Consider the following 15,922-nt stretch of genomic DNA (forward strand, 5'->3'; position numbering starts at 1 on the left):
CTCTTGTTTGTGCATGATTCGCATAGAACACTGTTAAATGCACCACATGGAGTTCAAGATATATTTCAATCTGTACTCATATCGGTATTTACCTGTTTATCACAAGTAACCTGCTTAGGCTTATTGGTTAGCAATAAATATTGTTTCATATTTGAAACTCAAAGACCATCTGTATTCGTATCTGCCTGTAATTTCTGGTTGCATAATCTAGATTGTAGTCATCCCAATACAGATGTCTTGATCTGTTTGTCTATAGTTTGTATAAGGGCTCTAGGTAGTTTGTGCAGGAGCATACCAAATATATAATTGAATCTGGGCGCACTATTCATTTAAATGAGCTGTTCTTGGTCCCAGAGAGAACGTTGGAAATTGGATCACTATAGAAAGTCTATTTTCATTTTGTCAATTACTGGTTCTTTGTTATCCCTAAACATGTTATCCAGTCCCTTGTTTATGTATATTCATAAATATTTCAATTTAGAAGGGGTCCATTTGAAAGGTAAATTCCCATGAATGTCGTACACATGTTTACAGTCATTGGTCAACTTCACACTTAAGCCAATACATTTTGTATCCTTAGAATTTTGAGAAGGACTCAATCTCAGTTATCATTCATGGAATAGAATCTGATGGGCTAGAGAGAGTCACTAAAATATAATCGGCATAATACGAGACCTTGTTTTCATCTGCCATTGTGTGAAAGCACTTTATTCTGCTATCTGACCTTATGGCAGCAGCAGCTAATGGTTCTATGGCTAGAAGGAATAAAAGTGGTGACAGAGGGGCAGCCCTGTCTGGTTCCCCTTTTGAATGTTGAAGGACTCCAAAATATATCTGCTACAGTTTACTGTTGCTTTGTTATACTTGACCAATGCAATACATTTATCACACAATAAATTGATCACCCAGTACAATCTTAGCCATCAAGAGAGAAAGCTAGTTCAATTCCACACAATTCTTTCTTGGGATCCGGTAATATCATGACTTTTTCGGAAATCTCTTTTCTCATTTGCCAAAGAGGTAAAATAGTGTTGTTTGGTGATTGGTCCAAGACTGTCTAGCACAAAACTCACCTGGTTTGGATGGATTAGCCATGAAATTTACTTCTGAATGAGGTTGGCCAATGGTTTGCTTAAGATTTTCAAGTCTTTATTTATGAGCAAAATAGGAGTGTATTTGTCGTATTTTAGATGGTCTCTGCCCATTGTAGAGATCAAGGATATTTTGGCCCTATTATAATCGATGAGGAGCTTTCTTGGTTACAGTGCAGGTAAGAAGAATTTGTATAACAATGGGACAATAACAGGCTTACTGATCGTAAACAATTCTATGGGGAGGCAGCGGTCTACCCCTAGTGCTTTATTTGTAGTCATAGCAATGACCTTCACTATATCTTCTTCCAATATTTTGGTTTGAAAGGTACCCCTTTGTTCATCTGTGAGACATGGTAACTGTAGGTTTTGCTTTAAGAGATCGTAATCCATATCACTTAAGGAAATCTTAGAAGATTATAGCCTGAATTCCCCTCTAATATCTAGTGGGTTAATCAACAGACTATCTGCGGCAGCACATATAGAGGGTAGGTTCCTAAAGAATTCTCCCTCTGGGTTGAGCTGCCAAGTCGCTCCCAGCTTTCTCACCTTTTTCATAGTGCAGTTGCCTTAATATAAAATACACTGTTTCGGCCCTTGCTGTGTATATCATGTTTAGGTCGTATTTGGCTTTGGTAAGTGCTTAGAGTGCTGCCTGTGTGTGGTGCATGTTGTTGGGAGTTGTTGTACTAACCTGTGTAACCTATCTTTCTCTCTGTTAGCTTGGAGCTACTGAATTGCCTTTTTTTCCATTATGTCACCTCTAAGGTAGGCACTTCCAACTTCTTAAAAAGTGTTAATTATTTTCCAAATGTGTGTGCAAAAATAAGCAGTTTTTCTTTCTTCTGTTGGTCTCTAAAGTGTGCTATATTCATACGACATGGTCTTGATGGCACAGGTAGAAGATCAAGACCTAAATCAATGTCTATGAGATCAAGATCTAAAACAATGTCTATGAGATCGTGACCTGAGACTGGGCTATTTCAGAAGGAGGATGGCAGTGTTCAAGTAGTCACATCCAAAATGGAACACCACTAGGTCCAAAACCGATGGCACAGCAGTCTACTGCAATCAGCAGAGAAGGGTTAGTGAGTTAGTGGGGAGAAGACAAATGCATTAAAGGGAAGTTGCAGGACTGACATTGGTGGAGTAAGCGGGGATGATTTGAAGGGGTGCTATACATGCGGGTTATTGAAAAGTAAATACTTGTGGGTGAGCAATATGTAATGAGTGTGTTTGGAGTAAAAACGCAAGAGATATATACACACATAGTCCATGAGAAAAAATGACAGGAATAATGACAGCAATAAACGCAGAATAAACTGTGTATGATAAAATGGATGTTATATTAATACAGATGCATATTGTAATTTTCAGTTACCCCTGACGAAGAGCCGGATTGGCTTGAAATGCATTGGGTGTGAATAAACTGCCTTTTATGAACCTGGCTCTAATACGTGTTTTTGAAGAATGTTTGGAAGGCCCATCTTAAGCATAAGAAACCTGGAAAATGGCCTTTTCCTTGCGTGTGGCTTGGAACAGTGTAAATGTGCATAAAAAGGCGCAGAACTAAAGGATTAAAAAGAGTAAGAATGAATAAATGTTAATAGGTTAAGAAAATACAGACTGCTGAATGCAGTAGACGGCTGTGCCATCGGTTTGGCAAATAGTGGTGTTCCATTGTGGATGTGTCTTAGTTGAACACGTGACGTTTGGGCTGAGCACGTTTCTGGTGAACACGCCAAAGTTGAGTAGTAAAGAACATAATTGGATGTAAACTAGCAAGGATATGAAAAAAGGTGTGCAACCCCTCTACATATCAGTGTTCAAGTAGTCCCATGTACACTACGAAGTCTATTTATATCCTAATGTGGATTAGAACATTAGAATGTGGAGCACTCCATTGAAGACAATGGAGAGTCCGTGCTTCTACGGGCCGGTAAAAGCCCGCAAAGCAACATTCAAGTGTTGTTTTCACAAAGGCCTCTCGGAGCCCAAGGGATTTAAAACCCCTCGAACTCCGGGAGGCATTTGTTTAATTTGTTTAAAAAATTCTGCCCTCTAGTGGCAGAATGTTACAATAGCCTTATAGCCCTTCGTAGCTGGGCTATACTGGCTATTAAAGTCCTGCTTCCTTGTTAAAGTCCATCGCCTTCATCCTTTAATGCTGGAGCAGGCCTTTAATAGCCGGTGTAGCCAGCTACAGCAGGCTAGAAGGCTATATTATGTGCGCAAGTAGTGAAAATATAACTCTTTCCCATTGGTCAACCAATCTAGATGGTTCGATTAGGTTGTGGAGGGACATTATATCATGTAATATTCATCTAGTTTTATTGTTCCGGTATCTGGTCTACCTGAACAATCTAGAATGGGGTCAAGTACTATATACCAGCCTGCCGATTAACCATTGTTTTTTTCTCAAAGAGTATATGCAAGGAAGTGTAACAAGTCTATTTTGTCTCACACTGGGGCATAGATCGAGCCCACTCTCAAGGACCATCTGTCTATGTGTTCAAAACTTAAATTGCCAATTCTTTGTGTGTTAAGATGAGCATTCCAATTTCCCCTCTGTTTCAGAGGAATATGTGTGGTCGTCTCTTCTCCCAGTCTGCATATATAACTTTTCCAACCCAATCACACTCTAGTTTCAGGGCTCCAAAAATCCACTCGCCCACCTGCTATGGCAAGCCAGACTCAATCAGGACAAGCTATTTTTAGGGCGTGTTAGACCTGTCAGCCCTTTGGGTGGTCCCTCCTTATTTCTTTCCCCTTTTTGCCTCTTTTGGTGTGACCTTAGGACTCCGGGCGCTTCATTGTTACTAATTAACAAGGAAGCGCAGGTGCTCTTCTAAAATGGAGGAAGAGTAGGTGTTCCTTCACAAAATGGTGGCCTGCCAACTGTCCAGATTACCTCACAGCCTGAGGCCATAGGGTTGTCATGAAGAATTCCAGAACCTTCTGGTCCACCCTAGACACTCTAGGCCCAGGCTATATAAGATGGAATGTTGTGCGGCCATTTTGTGTGGAGTGTGAGGAGAGCCTGGTCAGGAGTTGAGGCAACTACGTGGGGAGGTTGATGCACTGAGTAGGGTTTGATTGTCCCTTGGGCCTGCTACCCTTCTCTGCTGATGCGACCCCTGCCTGCTGACCAAACCCTACCGCCATCGTTTTCCTGTGAGCTCCTTTGCCCCTCCCCCCCCCCCCCCCCCTAGCGCTCCTCATAGAGGAACCCTGGGGTAACTCTGATGAGCTGTGGATATTTGGACTGGGAGTCACGAAGCGCGTGTTTCTGTCTCCAGAAAAGAGGCCAACACTACTGTAACTTCTGCCTTATCCCTGTCGCAGTCCAGAGCTCTATCACAAACAGAGCTGAGGGCCCTGTTTCATCATCATTGAGCCCATTCTGTTGATGGGTAGTGAGGGCTAACCGCCACGGACCCAGGTAACCTTGGCGCTTTAAGCGCTTGTTCAGGCTTATCGTGATCGCCCTGGTGTGCCCCCGGGGGGGTGGGCGCCTCCTGTTGTCGTCTTTCCCCCTTTCCGCGAGTGAATCCAACACCGGCTTCCCTGCTGCGGAGATTCAGGGAACCAGTGTGTGATGAAGCGAGAGCCGCCTCAGAGTGTTGCCAGGCGGAGGAGATTGGGTAAAGCTCCGCCCGGCGGGTTGAACGTGAGGCGCCGGAAACGGAGGGGAGGAGTTGGAGGAGGCCGGGCTCAGGCGAAGTTCTTCCCGTGTAAACAAACCAGCAAGGGGAAAGAACACGGAAGAGCCGGGAAGCGTTGGCTTTAGCCCCTAAAAAGACGACAGTCAGGATTCAGCCTTTTGAGGGGCCTACCAACTCTGAAGTGGACATCGGCTGGAGGTCGGGGGCCCAGCTGAGGAAATCCGATTCTAGGCTGGAACGCCTGACAGGACTGCTCACTAAGAAGTAAGCTGGGAACTTGGGCTGGAGGGAGGAAAGACCGCCTGGGACTAACTTTTGACGGTGTCCCTGGCCCAGGTTAAGGAAGTGGATAGCGGGCCCTGATAACTAGAACCAGCAGAGCTGCCTCACGGACAGAAGTCCCCGATAAATAGTCTTGCATGTTAAGGAACTACTACTTCCTGGAAAAAGCCATCCTGGGAGCAGCGTTTTCTTTCAGACAACAGTTTGAGGGAGGGTCTAACTGATGGAAGTATTGGTAACAATACTTGCCTAGGAATAAGGCCGGTCTAATTGAAGTGCATGTTATAAGAAGACTTTCAAGGCTTTTAAGATTTCCTGTGATAACCTGCCAATTGAACGTGGTTGTAGAATGAACTCAATGCTTATATGATGTGTTGAATTGGCCTACCTTTTTCCATCAGCTGCTTGGACTCGTATAAAAGTGCAATTACTGTGGAACTGTCTGCTGAATCTTTGTCTCCTCATGTTTGTATTGAAAATGAGTCCTCAATGGTAATGTATCACTATAACTATTCTGCTTATTAATGTGAGGACTAAGTAGAGTTGTTAATTTATCAAAGACATGTTTAAAAAAGTAGGTAATTTAATGGTGAAAGACATACTGTTGATGGTAATAACTGTGATGCAATTGGAAACTAGAGTGAAAGAAAAGACAAAGCTTTTCTACCTTTTCTAAATACGGTGTGGTGTCATTTTTAAGTGGACGTGCGCTGGATTGCTGTGGTGAGTGTGACGCAAGTACAACACAGTTGCCTTGGAGTTGGGCCTTTCCACTTTGTGCTAGGCTACCCTAGTCGGACCGGTAACCCTGGGTCCAACAGTGCCTACTTACCCTTTCTGCCGGGTAGGAAAACAAACTGACTTTTGACCTCTGTCTCTGAAAGCGGAGCAAATGTGACAAGATAACAAGATTTAAAAGCATCTTTATTGCTCATTAAGTGAATGAGCAATAAACATGCCTTTAAATCTCGTTACATTTGCTCCGCTTTCAGAGACAGAGGTCAAGTGCATTACAGTTAGGTCGAGCAGATTTTTCAAGTTACTAGACTGCAGGTCTAGAAAAATTTTATGATTTTTCAAGCCCTGAGTTTCATGTGTTCTGCAGCGGATAAGTAAGTTTTGTCAGAGCTATGCCAAGTTTTTGGGATCTAAGAAATGTAAAGTTTTTTCCTTTTTATGCAGTTTTCCCTTACATTAAGGGATATCAGTACTAGGGGCTTAACGATAGTTATCTCAACACCACTGACCCGTGTGGGAGTGTACTGAAGACTGTGTGTAACAGAGATGGGGTGGTGCTGAACTCCTGTGCCTCACAGCACGTGTGCAAAAATAATTTCCACTGCCAAGAGTGGCCTTTTGTAAATCATAAAGCACTGGTAATCCAAATGGTCCTATTTCCGTTGAAAAGAATCCTCTACTAAATGTTTTAAGTATTAGGTAATATGGGAGTATAGTTCAAAATCTATTATTGTGTCTGGAGTGTTTAAGACAGAGGATAATAAATATCACTGGTTGGGGTTATAGTACTTATCCCCTTTTGGAGAAGTGCAACATGTACCTTTTGGTTTGTGAGTGCCTAGCACAGACACAACCCAGGTCCCTTGGACTTAAGCAAGGTTCCCCGCCCCCCTTCCTCCTTCATTTCTGTAATACAACTCTACGAGTGTCAGTGTGCTCCTTGGAGTCACCTTATGAGTGATTAGGTGAAACTATTTACGTGCAGAAAGCGGTCTATTAGCGGTTCGGTTCCTTTGACCCAAGCCTTCCTCCCACATTTTTGGGATGTTATAGTTGTATTCTAAATCCATGATCATCACTTTTGTATGGCTTAGTATATATTTATGAGCGAGTGTCAACTGTGGGCAGTGGAGGTGAGTAGTGTAGAGTACCATCGGAAGTTAATTCTCCGAATCCTGTATCACAACCAACTTATTAATCTGCCCATGAGCCTCATTAACTTTATCATAAAATAACATCACCAGTAGTGCTTCAGAGGAGGCTTGGAATAATCCAAAAATCCAGTGGGAAGCTGCACTTTCTCTCCACGTAGTACATTTCATGTGTTTGGGCCTCGAGTATTTCTCCCATATTTATGTCACTTTCTCAAGCCTTTTTTTCTTTTTAGTCTCCCTTTGTGTGGGTTTCACAGTCTTCTGGTGGGTATAATGTCTGTTGCGCCCCTGCAGTAAAAGTTGCACCGCCATTGGTTTTATGGCACCCAGGAATTTCCTCAGACCTTCATATTTGTCATATTTTTTTTGCTTGTCTATCCACCGTGATAATTATGATTGCCAAGTCTAGTCGTCCACATCAAATGTCAAGATTGTGAAGGCTGGGACTGAGCGTTAAAATGATCGTCTTTTAGCATTGGGATCTTGCCCATAAACCATTCAGAAGAAAATGATATGATTTTGGATGTGCAAGACCATTTTTTCTTTGCTGCTGCAAGATCTTCTTGTCCTTGTTGGTGATGGACAAAATATACAAACATATGCCTACTCTTTGGGGTGGCGTATCTGTTTCTGTATAATAATCTGTGCACCCTATTAAATTCCAGTGGGGGCTCAAAGGCAACCTTTCAAGCTTGTTGTAAGAAGTCTTTAAGAAAGGTTATCATATAATTTTGTTTTACGTTCTCAGGTATACCAATTATCCAAATGTTGTCCCTTCTGCTTTTCTCTTCGTACTCAGTACCCTTCCTATGTAGTGACCACAAGTATAGGCTCCATTTTGGTATGTTCTCAATTTTTCCCCCCTTAATTTCAGTGTCTAATCTTTGGTGGAATATTGTGTTTTCTTAACAATTGCACTACTAGGGTATTTGAAGTCAATGCAGGGTTCACCGAACCGATTGACAGTTTAATATCAGCAAGTTCCTTAAGCAGCATTGCAATTGAGTTGGTGGACGTTGCAGCCTAACCTGCCGTTGTTACACAATCTTATTTGTGCTCGTTTCTATTTGCCACTGCTTCCAAGAGGAGCAGTTTTCTGAAGAGTTTCACTTTGGGCATAGGCAGTTGCTTGTTAGAGTTATATTGCGTGACATACCACCAGACAGAGATATGTTAATATTTGTAGCCAAATCCCTTAAAGGGAATCTCAGAAGAGCAGCTCTTAGAAGTCAGTGACAAATTATTGTCCGTTATCTGGTGTCGACAGTGAAAAGGTACCCCCTTGATATTGGGTAGCATAACTGACTGTTTGCTAAGTAAGATGGTTGCCGGGTAAAGTCCTTGTCAGAGGGGACACAGTGGGTACTCCAGAAGTGCAGAGCTCGTACCTAGATACACGGAGGCAATCACGTGGGACAGGGAACTGTCAGGGAACTGTCATACAACAACCCGAGTAACTCTTGGGCCGGGACCTCTCTGTTTCAGGAAACAGGAGGCGGAGTTCACAAAGCGGACCAATCGCGACAAACTGAAAAGGGGAATCCAGCCACAGAGCGGTGTGACGTCACTGAAGCCGGAAGAGGACGCCAAGAAGAGCCGAGAAGACCGAGCAGCAGGAGAGACGAGACGCCGCAACGGAGGAACCCACTGAAGACGTCGGAGACGCGGAGGAGTGGTTGGAAGACTGGTGGATCCCGTCTACCCCCAGGAGGGCGCAACCGCCGCCGTTAATCAAGAGAGTTACGGCTTGGACGGTGAGTGACTCGGCACACGGGGCACAGCTGAGCAAAAGTGAGGACGCGGGAGGGTCGTTTTGAGAGGAGGTAGGGAGGGTAAAACAGGGCACTGTGTATAGCGCTCCCAGCACCGTTACTTAACGTTTCTTTGTTGTCCCTGAAATAGCTCCCTGAGCACTACCTTCCAACACTCCTTCTTTGACCTCTATCACACTAAGAAATCAGGTTAAGCAATACACTTGTCATCACCTTAGGAAGGAGTTCAGACTTCGAGTGAACCTCCCACAAACCTGAGACCCTTGGACACGGCACCGGGTGTGGTGAAGGGTTTTCCCCTTTTTGACTTATCCAAAGAGTCCCATGAGCTGAGTACTTACCGTCCTCCTTGTTCTTTTTCTTTGAGCGTCCTGGGGGGTCGGTAGACACCGGATAAACCAACACACCAAGAAGAGGACGAAGACTCTGAATACACCAGCCCAAGGACTCTAAACCCTTAAGAAGACATCACAGTTATCCTTATCTTCTTTAATAAACAACACAATTAACAGACCATCAAAGCCGCCTAGCTTCTATTTCCTCCCATCCCTCCCACAGTCCTCTGTCTATGTTTATTCACACCAATAAATCTCTTCTGTTGGTGATGTGTCTCTGCAGGACCCTGTCACAGCCGGTTTTACCTGGGCTGCTGCTGCTCCAGACCAACGCCGCCTCATACAATAGCACCCCCTGCCATCCACCTGTTCAGGTGTGAAGCCACAAGCCCCTGTCCCTGTTCACCAGGCTTGCTAGTTCACATTCCTTCCTCCAGCTGCAGGAAAGGTAAGTCCTTATATTGTACCCCTGGCATATGGTAGCATGGCCAGGTATGGTAGAGAAAGCGGGTTACCCACTGGATTTAATCCGCGGTTCAGGATCCTCTACTTCCAGGTATTGCCTTGATTCGGTTGTTCCAGTTTTCACTGAACGCGTTCTTGGGACAATATATGTCGTCTCTGGCATGGGATGCTCGAAGATGTATCAGTGTACTGCCATGCTCTTTGGCACCAGGCTCCACACTCCCCGCCCAAGAATCATACATTTCAGTGTCAAGTCAATGTAGGACTGAGGAAAGTGATGCACTAACTACTTAAGAAGCTATCTGTTATGGTACAATATCATACCAAAGTACTCTCTTTGTGTTTATTAGAAATTGATTTAAATAGAGGTTTAAGCAAGCCTCTGGTTGGCATTGTATTATTTCCATAAAAAGAAAATCTAAATACAGCAGAAAATTATTCATATTCCATCTTGAGGACATTTTACACAGTAGCAAAACTTCTAAGGTAGCAAAGAGCATAATATAATCAATTACACGAATGGATCACCTAGCCTCAAAGAAAGAACTCACTAAATTATCAGTTGGAAAACGCAATACACACAGCACTTGACTGTACAGAATTTGTTCCCAGGGCCTGGAATTCTGGTATATGCCTCATCCGTGCTGAGATCCCGAACGGAGGCATCTCGCCCCATCCCTAATTATGCATACAAGTAATCCACCAATATTAACCCGGACAGAGGTGACTGCTTAAAACAGTGACAATACTGCATGTATTACACGAAGTTAAAAAGACTGGATGGGTCGGCTAAATAGTAAAGGTAACCCATTACATAATTTTAGCTGCATAGCTTGAATATTGTTAGACTATATCCCAAACTGCCCTGCAAAGCAGGCATGGGCAGGAGCCACCCACATAAGTCTTTAATGGGTCATCTCTGCTTTCCTGAAATAGTAGGGGTATGGAAGGACCGACAGACACGGAGCTGAGGGAAATCAGTTGTTCCAGTTTGCTGTACAAATCTAATCCTGAATCCTTTAACAGAAGTAGCCCAAAGCTGCCCCAAAGCTTAGCCTACACTACAGTCTTTCTATAGTACAGGAAAACACCAAAAATCGGTGAATATTTGCCCAGCAGCACTATGTTACCGGAAGCCTTTTTAGGGCATGTGAATGTTTGCATGCAAGCAACTCACCAGACAGTAGTACGTTTTGTCCAAGTTTATTCTAGTTCTGGCCTATGCCTCTAACTCAAATGCAATTAAGTGATTACGAAAGAGCCCCATTTATAAATGTATATCTGACAAACAGATGTCCACTCTCGATTGTGTTTTTGGGAAAGTTAATGGTAATGTTTTACATACAGTTACTGTTTAGGCTTTTGAATGTGACAGAACACGTACAAATTCACCTTGAATTTGGATTGTTATGGAACGAGAATCAGTCCTTACAGCTAGATTTGTGGTTAGCTAAAGTCTTATGGTAAGATCGGCCTCTCAAGGTTCATCAAGACAACTGGTTTGGCTAGAAATTAAAAAAATGCACCTTGGCTGCCAAATCTTGGGGTCGATATTTAGAGGGATTTTCAATTAGTCAGTATGGCCTATGCCTCTAACTCAAATGCAATTTAAGTGATTACTAAAGAGCCCCATTTATAAACGTTCTTATAATGGGAACCTTGAAGCAGTTAGCACCAGGAAGAAAGCCTGCATTGACCTAAACTGATACAGCTCAAAAATGTGTTACTCTCCCATTAGCCGTGGTTACGAAATACCAGTTTATACATCTTAGGTTCATTAGCTCCAATTAAGGGCAGGATTCAGGGCGAATCAAAGACCACATCTTTTTGTTGCGAATCAAAGACCACATCTTTTTGTTGCAGATTATAGTCAGTATAGTCAGATTATAGTCTTGTAGTAAGTAGTAAGTAGTAGCTCTAAATCTGGTGGGGGCCTTGCGGTAATAGCGAAATACCACTTTATACTTAGCAGTACAAAAATTGCTAATACAGGTCTCATAGAAGCCATGCATCTTACGATTAAGGACTCCGCTTGTACCATCTTTTCTGGTATCTTGGTATACAATCCTCCCTCTGCCACTGCAGCTTCTCTTAATGCCTTGACGCACTTAATTGCGGATTTCTCACTTAAACACTCCCACTTCACAGTGTTGGGAGATTTTAATCTCCATATTGATAATCCTTCTTGTGTTCAAGCATCCTTATTTCTGGAAACCCTACAGGGACTTACCCTGTCCCAATTAGTCAAAGGCCCCACCCACAAAGCAGGTCACACACTTGATCTTATTTTCACAAACCATCCTGGTATTTCTACCCTTCCTACCGTCCCCCTTACCTGGTCAGATCATTTTCTTCTTCCCTTTGTGATTACCATTCCACCTCTTCTACCTCCCTCTTCCCTCAACAGAGACAGCGGTCGCAAATGGACCAATGTCACCTGTGAGTCCATTGACTCCCGTTTTCAGTTTCATTTTAATCAGGCGGAAGATCTTGACAAGGAAACGGTAAGATATAATGCCACCCTTACCTCTGCTCTGGATTCCATTGCCCCTCTTGTCCCTCTGGCATCCGCCAGATCTCGCCCCTCTGCTCCTTGGTTTTCCCCCATGTTGCGGGAAGAAAAGAGTAAGTGCAAACAGATGGAACGCAAATGGCGCCAGGACTACGACCCATTGGCCAAATTGGCCTATAAATCTGCCCTAAATAAATTTCAAAAACTTAAACGCACTGCTATGAGAGCTTATTTTTCAAATCTAATCCATCGGGCGCAGAATTCCTCCAAAACTCTCTTCACCATTGTGAAAGATTTTTTGAACCCTCCGGCCATGAAAACCCAATGCGTCCCCACTCAAGACCTGTGCAATGGACTTTCTGACTTCTTTCAGGATAAAATCGTCAAACTTTCTTCCTCCTTTGACTCTGTTTCTCCCAACTCACCATCTGTTGTTCTACAGCCCGCTCATTGCTTTTTTAACTCTTTCTGTGAACTTACTCACGATTCTGCTCTGTCGCTACTCTATAAAGTCAAGTCTGGCTCGCCTTTAGACCCAGTCCCTGCTAAAGTAATGGGCAATCTTGCCCCTGTTTTAATTAATCCTCTCCTCTCCATCTGGAATTCTTCTTTGACCCAAGGCCAATTTCCCTCAGTTTGGAAACATGCTAGGCTACTTCCTATTCTGAAGAAACCTGATGCTGACCCCTCACAATTTTGCAACTATCGTCCTATTTCGCTTCTGCCTAAACCTGCCAAGGTGCTGGAGAAAGTGGTTCAGAAACAACTGGCTCAGTACCTAGATATAAATAAGCTGCTGCACGACTCGCAGTCCGGTTTTAGAACCGGCTACAGCACCGAGACCGCGCTGTTGGAAGTGTCCGAGATTATCAGGGAATCAGTGGATAGGGGCGAGGAGGCCATGTTGGTTCTCCTCGACCTATCCGCTGCATTTGACACTGTATCCCATGGTATTCTCACAGCCCGGCTACAACAGCTGGGGATTGGTGGCAATGCCTTGGCATGGATCAAATCCTTTCTGGCCAGTCGGTCCCAAAGGGTACTGCTGCACCCATTTGAATCAGAAGATAAACCCCTCTTGTGTGGTGTGCCTCAGGGCTCCGCCTTGAGCCCTCTATTGTTTAATGTTTATCTGGCCCCGCTTGCCAAGGTAGTTGAGTCGTGGGGTGTCAGCGTGGTCTCTTATGCTGATGATACTCAGCTTGTTTTTTCATTTAGAGACCACTCTGACTCCCTCTTCTCCAACTTTCGAAACTGCCTTGGCAACATTTGCTCATGGATGGCTGCTAATCATCTTGCCTTAAACACTGACAAAACTGAGGTCCTCTTTTTTAGTCAGAAATTTACTCCCCCCGCAACCTTATGGTGGCCTACCGTCCTCAATCCTCCTCCCATACCAGCGAAGTCTGCTCGCAACCTTGGTTTTGTATTTGACAACACCTTGTCCGGTAAAACCCAGGTCAATAAGGTTACAGCGGCCTGCTTTAATAAGCTGCGTATGATCAGGAAGATTTTTCCCTTCCTCCCCCAGATTTCCCGTAAAACGGTGGTCCACGCACTTATTACGGCACATCTTGATTATGCCAATAGCCTATATGCCGGTGCCCCCCAATATCTTATAGACCGACTACAAATCATTCAGAACGCGGCAGCAAGGCTCATTGGAAACATTCCTGCCCGCAACTCGGTCAGAGCATACCGAGATGAGCTACATTGGCTTCCCATTGCCCGTCGCATTGACTTCAAAGTTCTGGTCCTTGCCTTTCGGGCAATTAATGGAACCGGCCCGGTCTATCTGAGAAAAAGGCTCAAATTATCATCCTCAGTAAGACACCTGAGATCTAACAGCCTACGTCTGCTGAACGTCCCCAGATTCAGGCTCTCCCGAAGTGGCGGCAGAACCTTCACCGTCACAGCCGCTAAGCTCTGGAATAGCCTTCCTCTAGATCTTAGGTTTATCGAGTCTGAGCAAGTCTTCCGTCGCAAATTAAAAACCTGGCTGTTTGCCAAACGCTAATCATATACCTGTAGCCCTTGGTTTGCCATTCGGCTGGACATGTACCGGGCTTTCCTCTCGTGTGATTACCTGTAATCTTAGCGCCGGGACACCCCCGCTGGAGGTAGCCGCGCGCTCTATAAGCTTCATAAATAAATAAATAAATAAATAAATAACTTTATGTTGTAGATTACGGCTATAAATCACTTAGGCATATAATACGTCTAGGAACTGCCCTCGATGAAGGGCTGCAAACAATCGTTAAAACTAGTGTTTTAATGAGAAAATGTGAGACCACGGGTATTAACGGTCTTAAGAAAAGTGATCTTCTATTAACAAGCTACTTTGCCTGGTTCATAGATATGGAAATTAATGATTTGAATGAACAATGTGAAATCTAAAGAGTTGATGGAAATGTTTCTTCTTTTTTTTTTTTATATTGGCGTTTTGACTATTGTTGTGTGGTCTTCTGTTCTTTTAAAGTTGAGACTAATAAAGCTTACTAAAAGTAATTATTTAAGAAAGTGTTTTATTGTCTCTAGGACCAGCAACCTTCCTTGCACTTGCCTTTGAAAAGGACCTTGAACATGGGATCCATCTTGTTCTGCAACTCTCCAGTAAGGTCCAAGACAAACCACCTCAAATATGCGAGTTGAAGGCACAACTCCTTTCTCCCTCTACTAGGTAGTGAACAGATAAGTTGTCATAGGTGCGATTCAGGTTGGATTGATGGAAGACTAACCTGTGTTCGCAAATCCTACCCCTGTAACAAAATGGTCCCAAAGGAAGGGTGATATGGCGACTGGCATGTTAGAACCACAGTGAACAATCTTTTGGTCCGCTGGGCCTGGGAAAGAAAAAATGTCTCCTGCTGACTTATTAAACACGGGGACCAAATGGGCTGTAATCATTTGCACCTCGGTTAACACTTCTTTACATAACACATAAACCTGTGGCATACAGGTAAGTTTGGGCAAAGTGCAAATGAGATCAGTATACTATCCTATCTGAAAGCACTGTCATGCAGTCAACAGGAGCCAACAAGGGGAACTGCTATAAACAAATGTTGATAATCTGCTCCTGAGGAGACAGAGGAAGTGTAGGCAACACGAACCTTCAAAAGTGACCTCTTTCAGGCCATAGCAGCCTTTATATAGGCCATCACAATATTCTACACCAGAGATATTCAGTCAGTGCAGAAAGATATTCAAAAACTTGTTTAAATTCAAGTCGGGACTGAATGAGTGTAACTCAACAAGCACCCACCTGGTCAAATCTGAATTAAGAAAACAATATTGCCCACTATGTTTTACAACTCCCTGTGTGCAGTCCCTCTAAATCTGTAACAGGGCTGTCTTACTCAGCTATCACCAGAAAATAAAGACCCCTTTAGTGGTCTAGGTGATGTGTGGGGGTACAGTTCTACAGAAAGAAAAAAACAAAATGATTATTTATACTTTGTTCCCAACTCCATCATATCTATTCATGGCCAAAGCTAGCCAGGTTTCAATGGAATATCTAAAAGATAGTTCAATACAATCCCCAACGTAGTATTTACAAAATGTAGATTACACTTAGGTTTGGAATCTTTTGACGTGGTTTTCGCATAGCTGATTTTATGTACTCACCAGTATTGAGTGTTGTTGATGTACGGCGCCTTTGCTCATTTGTTTCTCTCCTTGGATGATGGGGGCGATCAGGTGGCTGATTGTTCCTTCCATCCATTGTGGGATGATATGAAGGGAGGCACAGAATTACCTAGGAGACAGGACAAGAGAGAACGCATTATTATGTATGGCTCAAATTGAAAACCATTATTGTGAACGCCATATTAGAAAGCTGGCTATTCGGTGCTATACGGTAGCAGCAGTGTGTATAAATGGCACTTCCCACTGTTGCTACATTATAAAGG

At 43.6% G+C, this 15,922-nt stretch overlaps 1 protein-coding gene and 1 long non-coding RNA gene across 3 annotated transcripts in view; one reads left to right on the forward strand and one right to left on the reverse strand.

The window, feature by feature from the left end:
* Positions 1-15,922, reverse strand: part of BAK1 (BCL2 antagonist/killer 1) — a 261,213-nt gene that overhangs the window by 171,094 nt on the left and 74,197 nt on the right. For both annotated transcript variants that reach the window (XM_078644234.1, XM_078644236.1), the window contains exon 2: positions 15,639-15,768. In XM_078644234.1, coding sequence (XP_078500360.1) covers positions 15,639-15,735 — 97 coding nt within the window. In that variant the 5' untranslated portion in view covers positions 15,736-15,768. The remainder of the gene's footprint in view (positions 1-15,638; positions 15,769-15,922) is intronic.
* Positions 8,524-15,922, forward strand: part of LOC144755388 (uncharacterized) — a 71,616-nt gene continuing 64,217 nt past the window's right edge. Inside the window, exons 1-2 of the long non-coding RNA XR_013594887.1 lie at positions 8,524-8,684; positions 9,321-9,485. This is a non-coding gene — a long non-coding RNA (uncharacterized LOC144755388). The remainder of the gene's footprint in view (positions 8,685-9,320; positions 9,486-15,922) is intronic.

The sequence above is a fragment of the Lissotriton helveticus genome, chromosome 5_1 (genome assembly GCF_964261635.1).
Source record: "Lissotriton helveticus chromosome 5_1, aLisHel1.1, whole genome shotgun sequence".
Taxonomy (NCBI): Eukaryota; Metazoa; Chordata; class Amphibia; order Caudata; family Salamandridae; genus Lissotriton; species Lissotriton helveticus.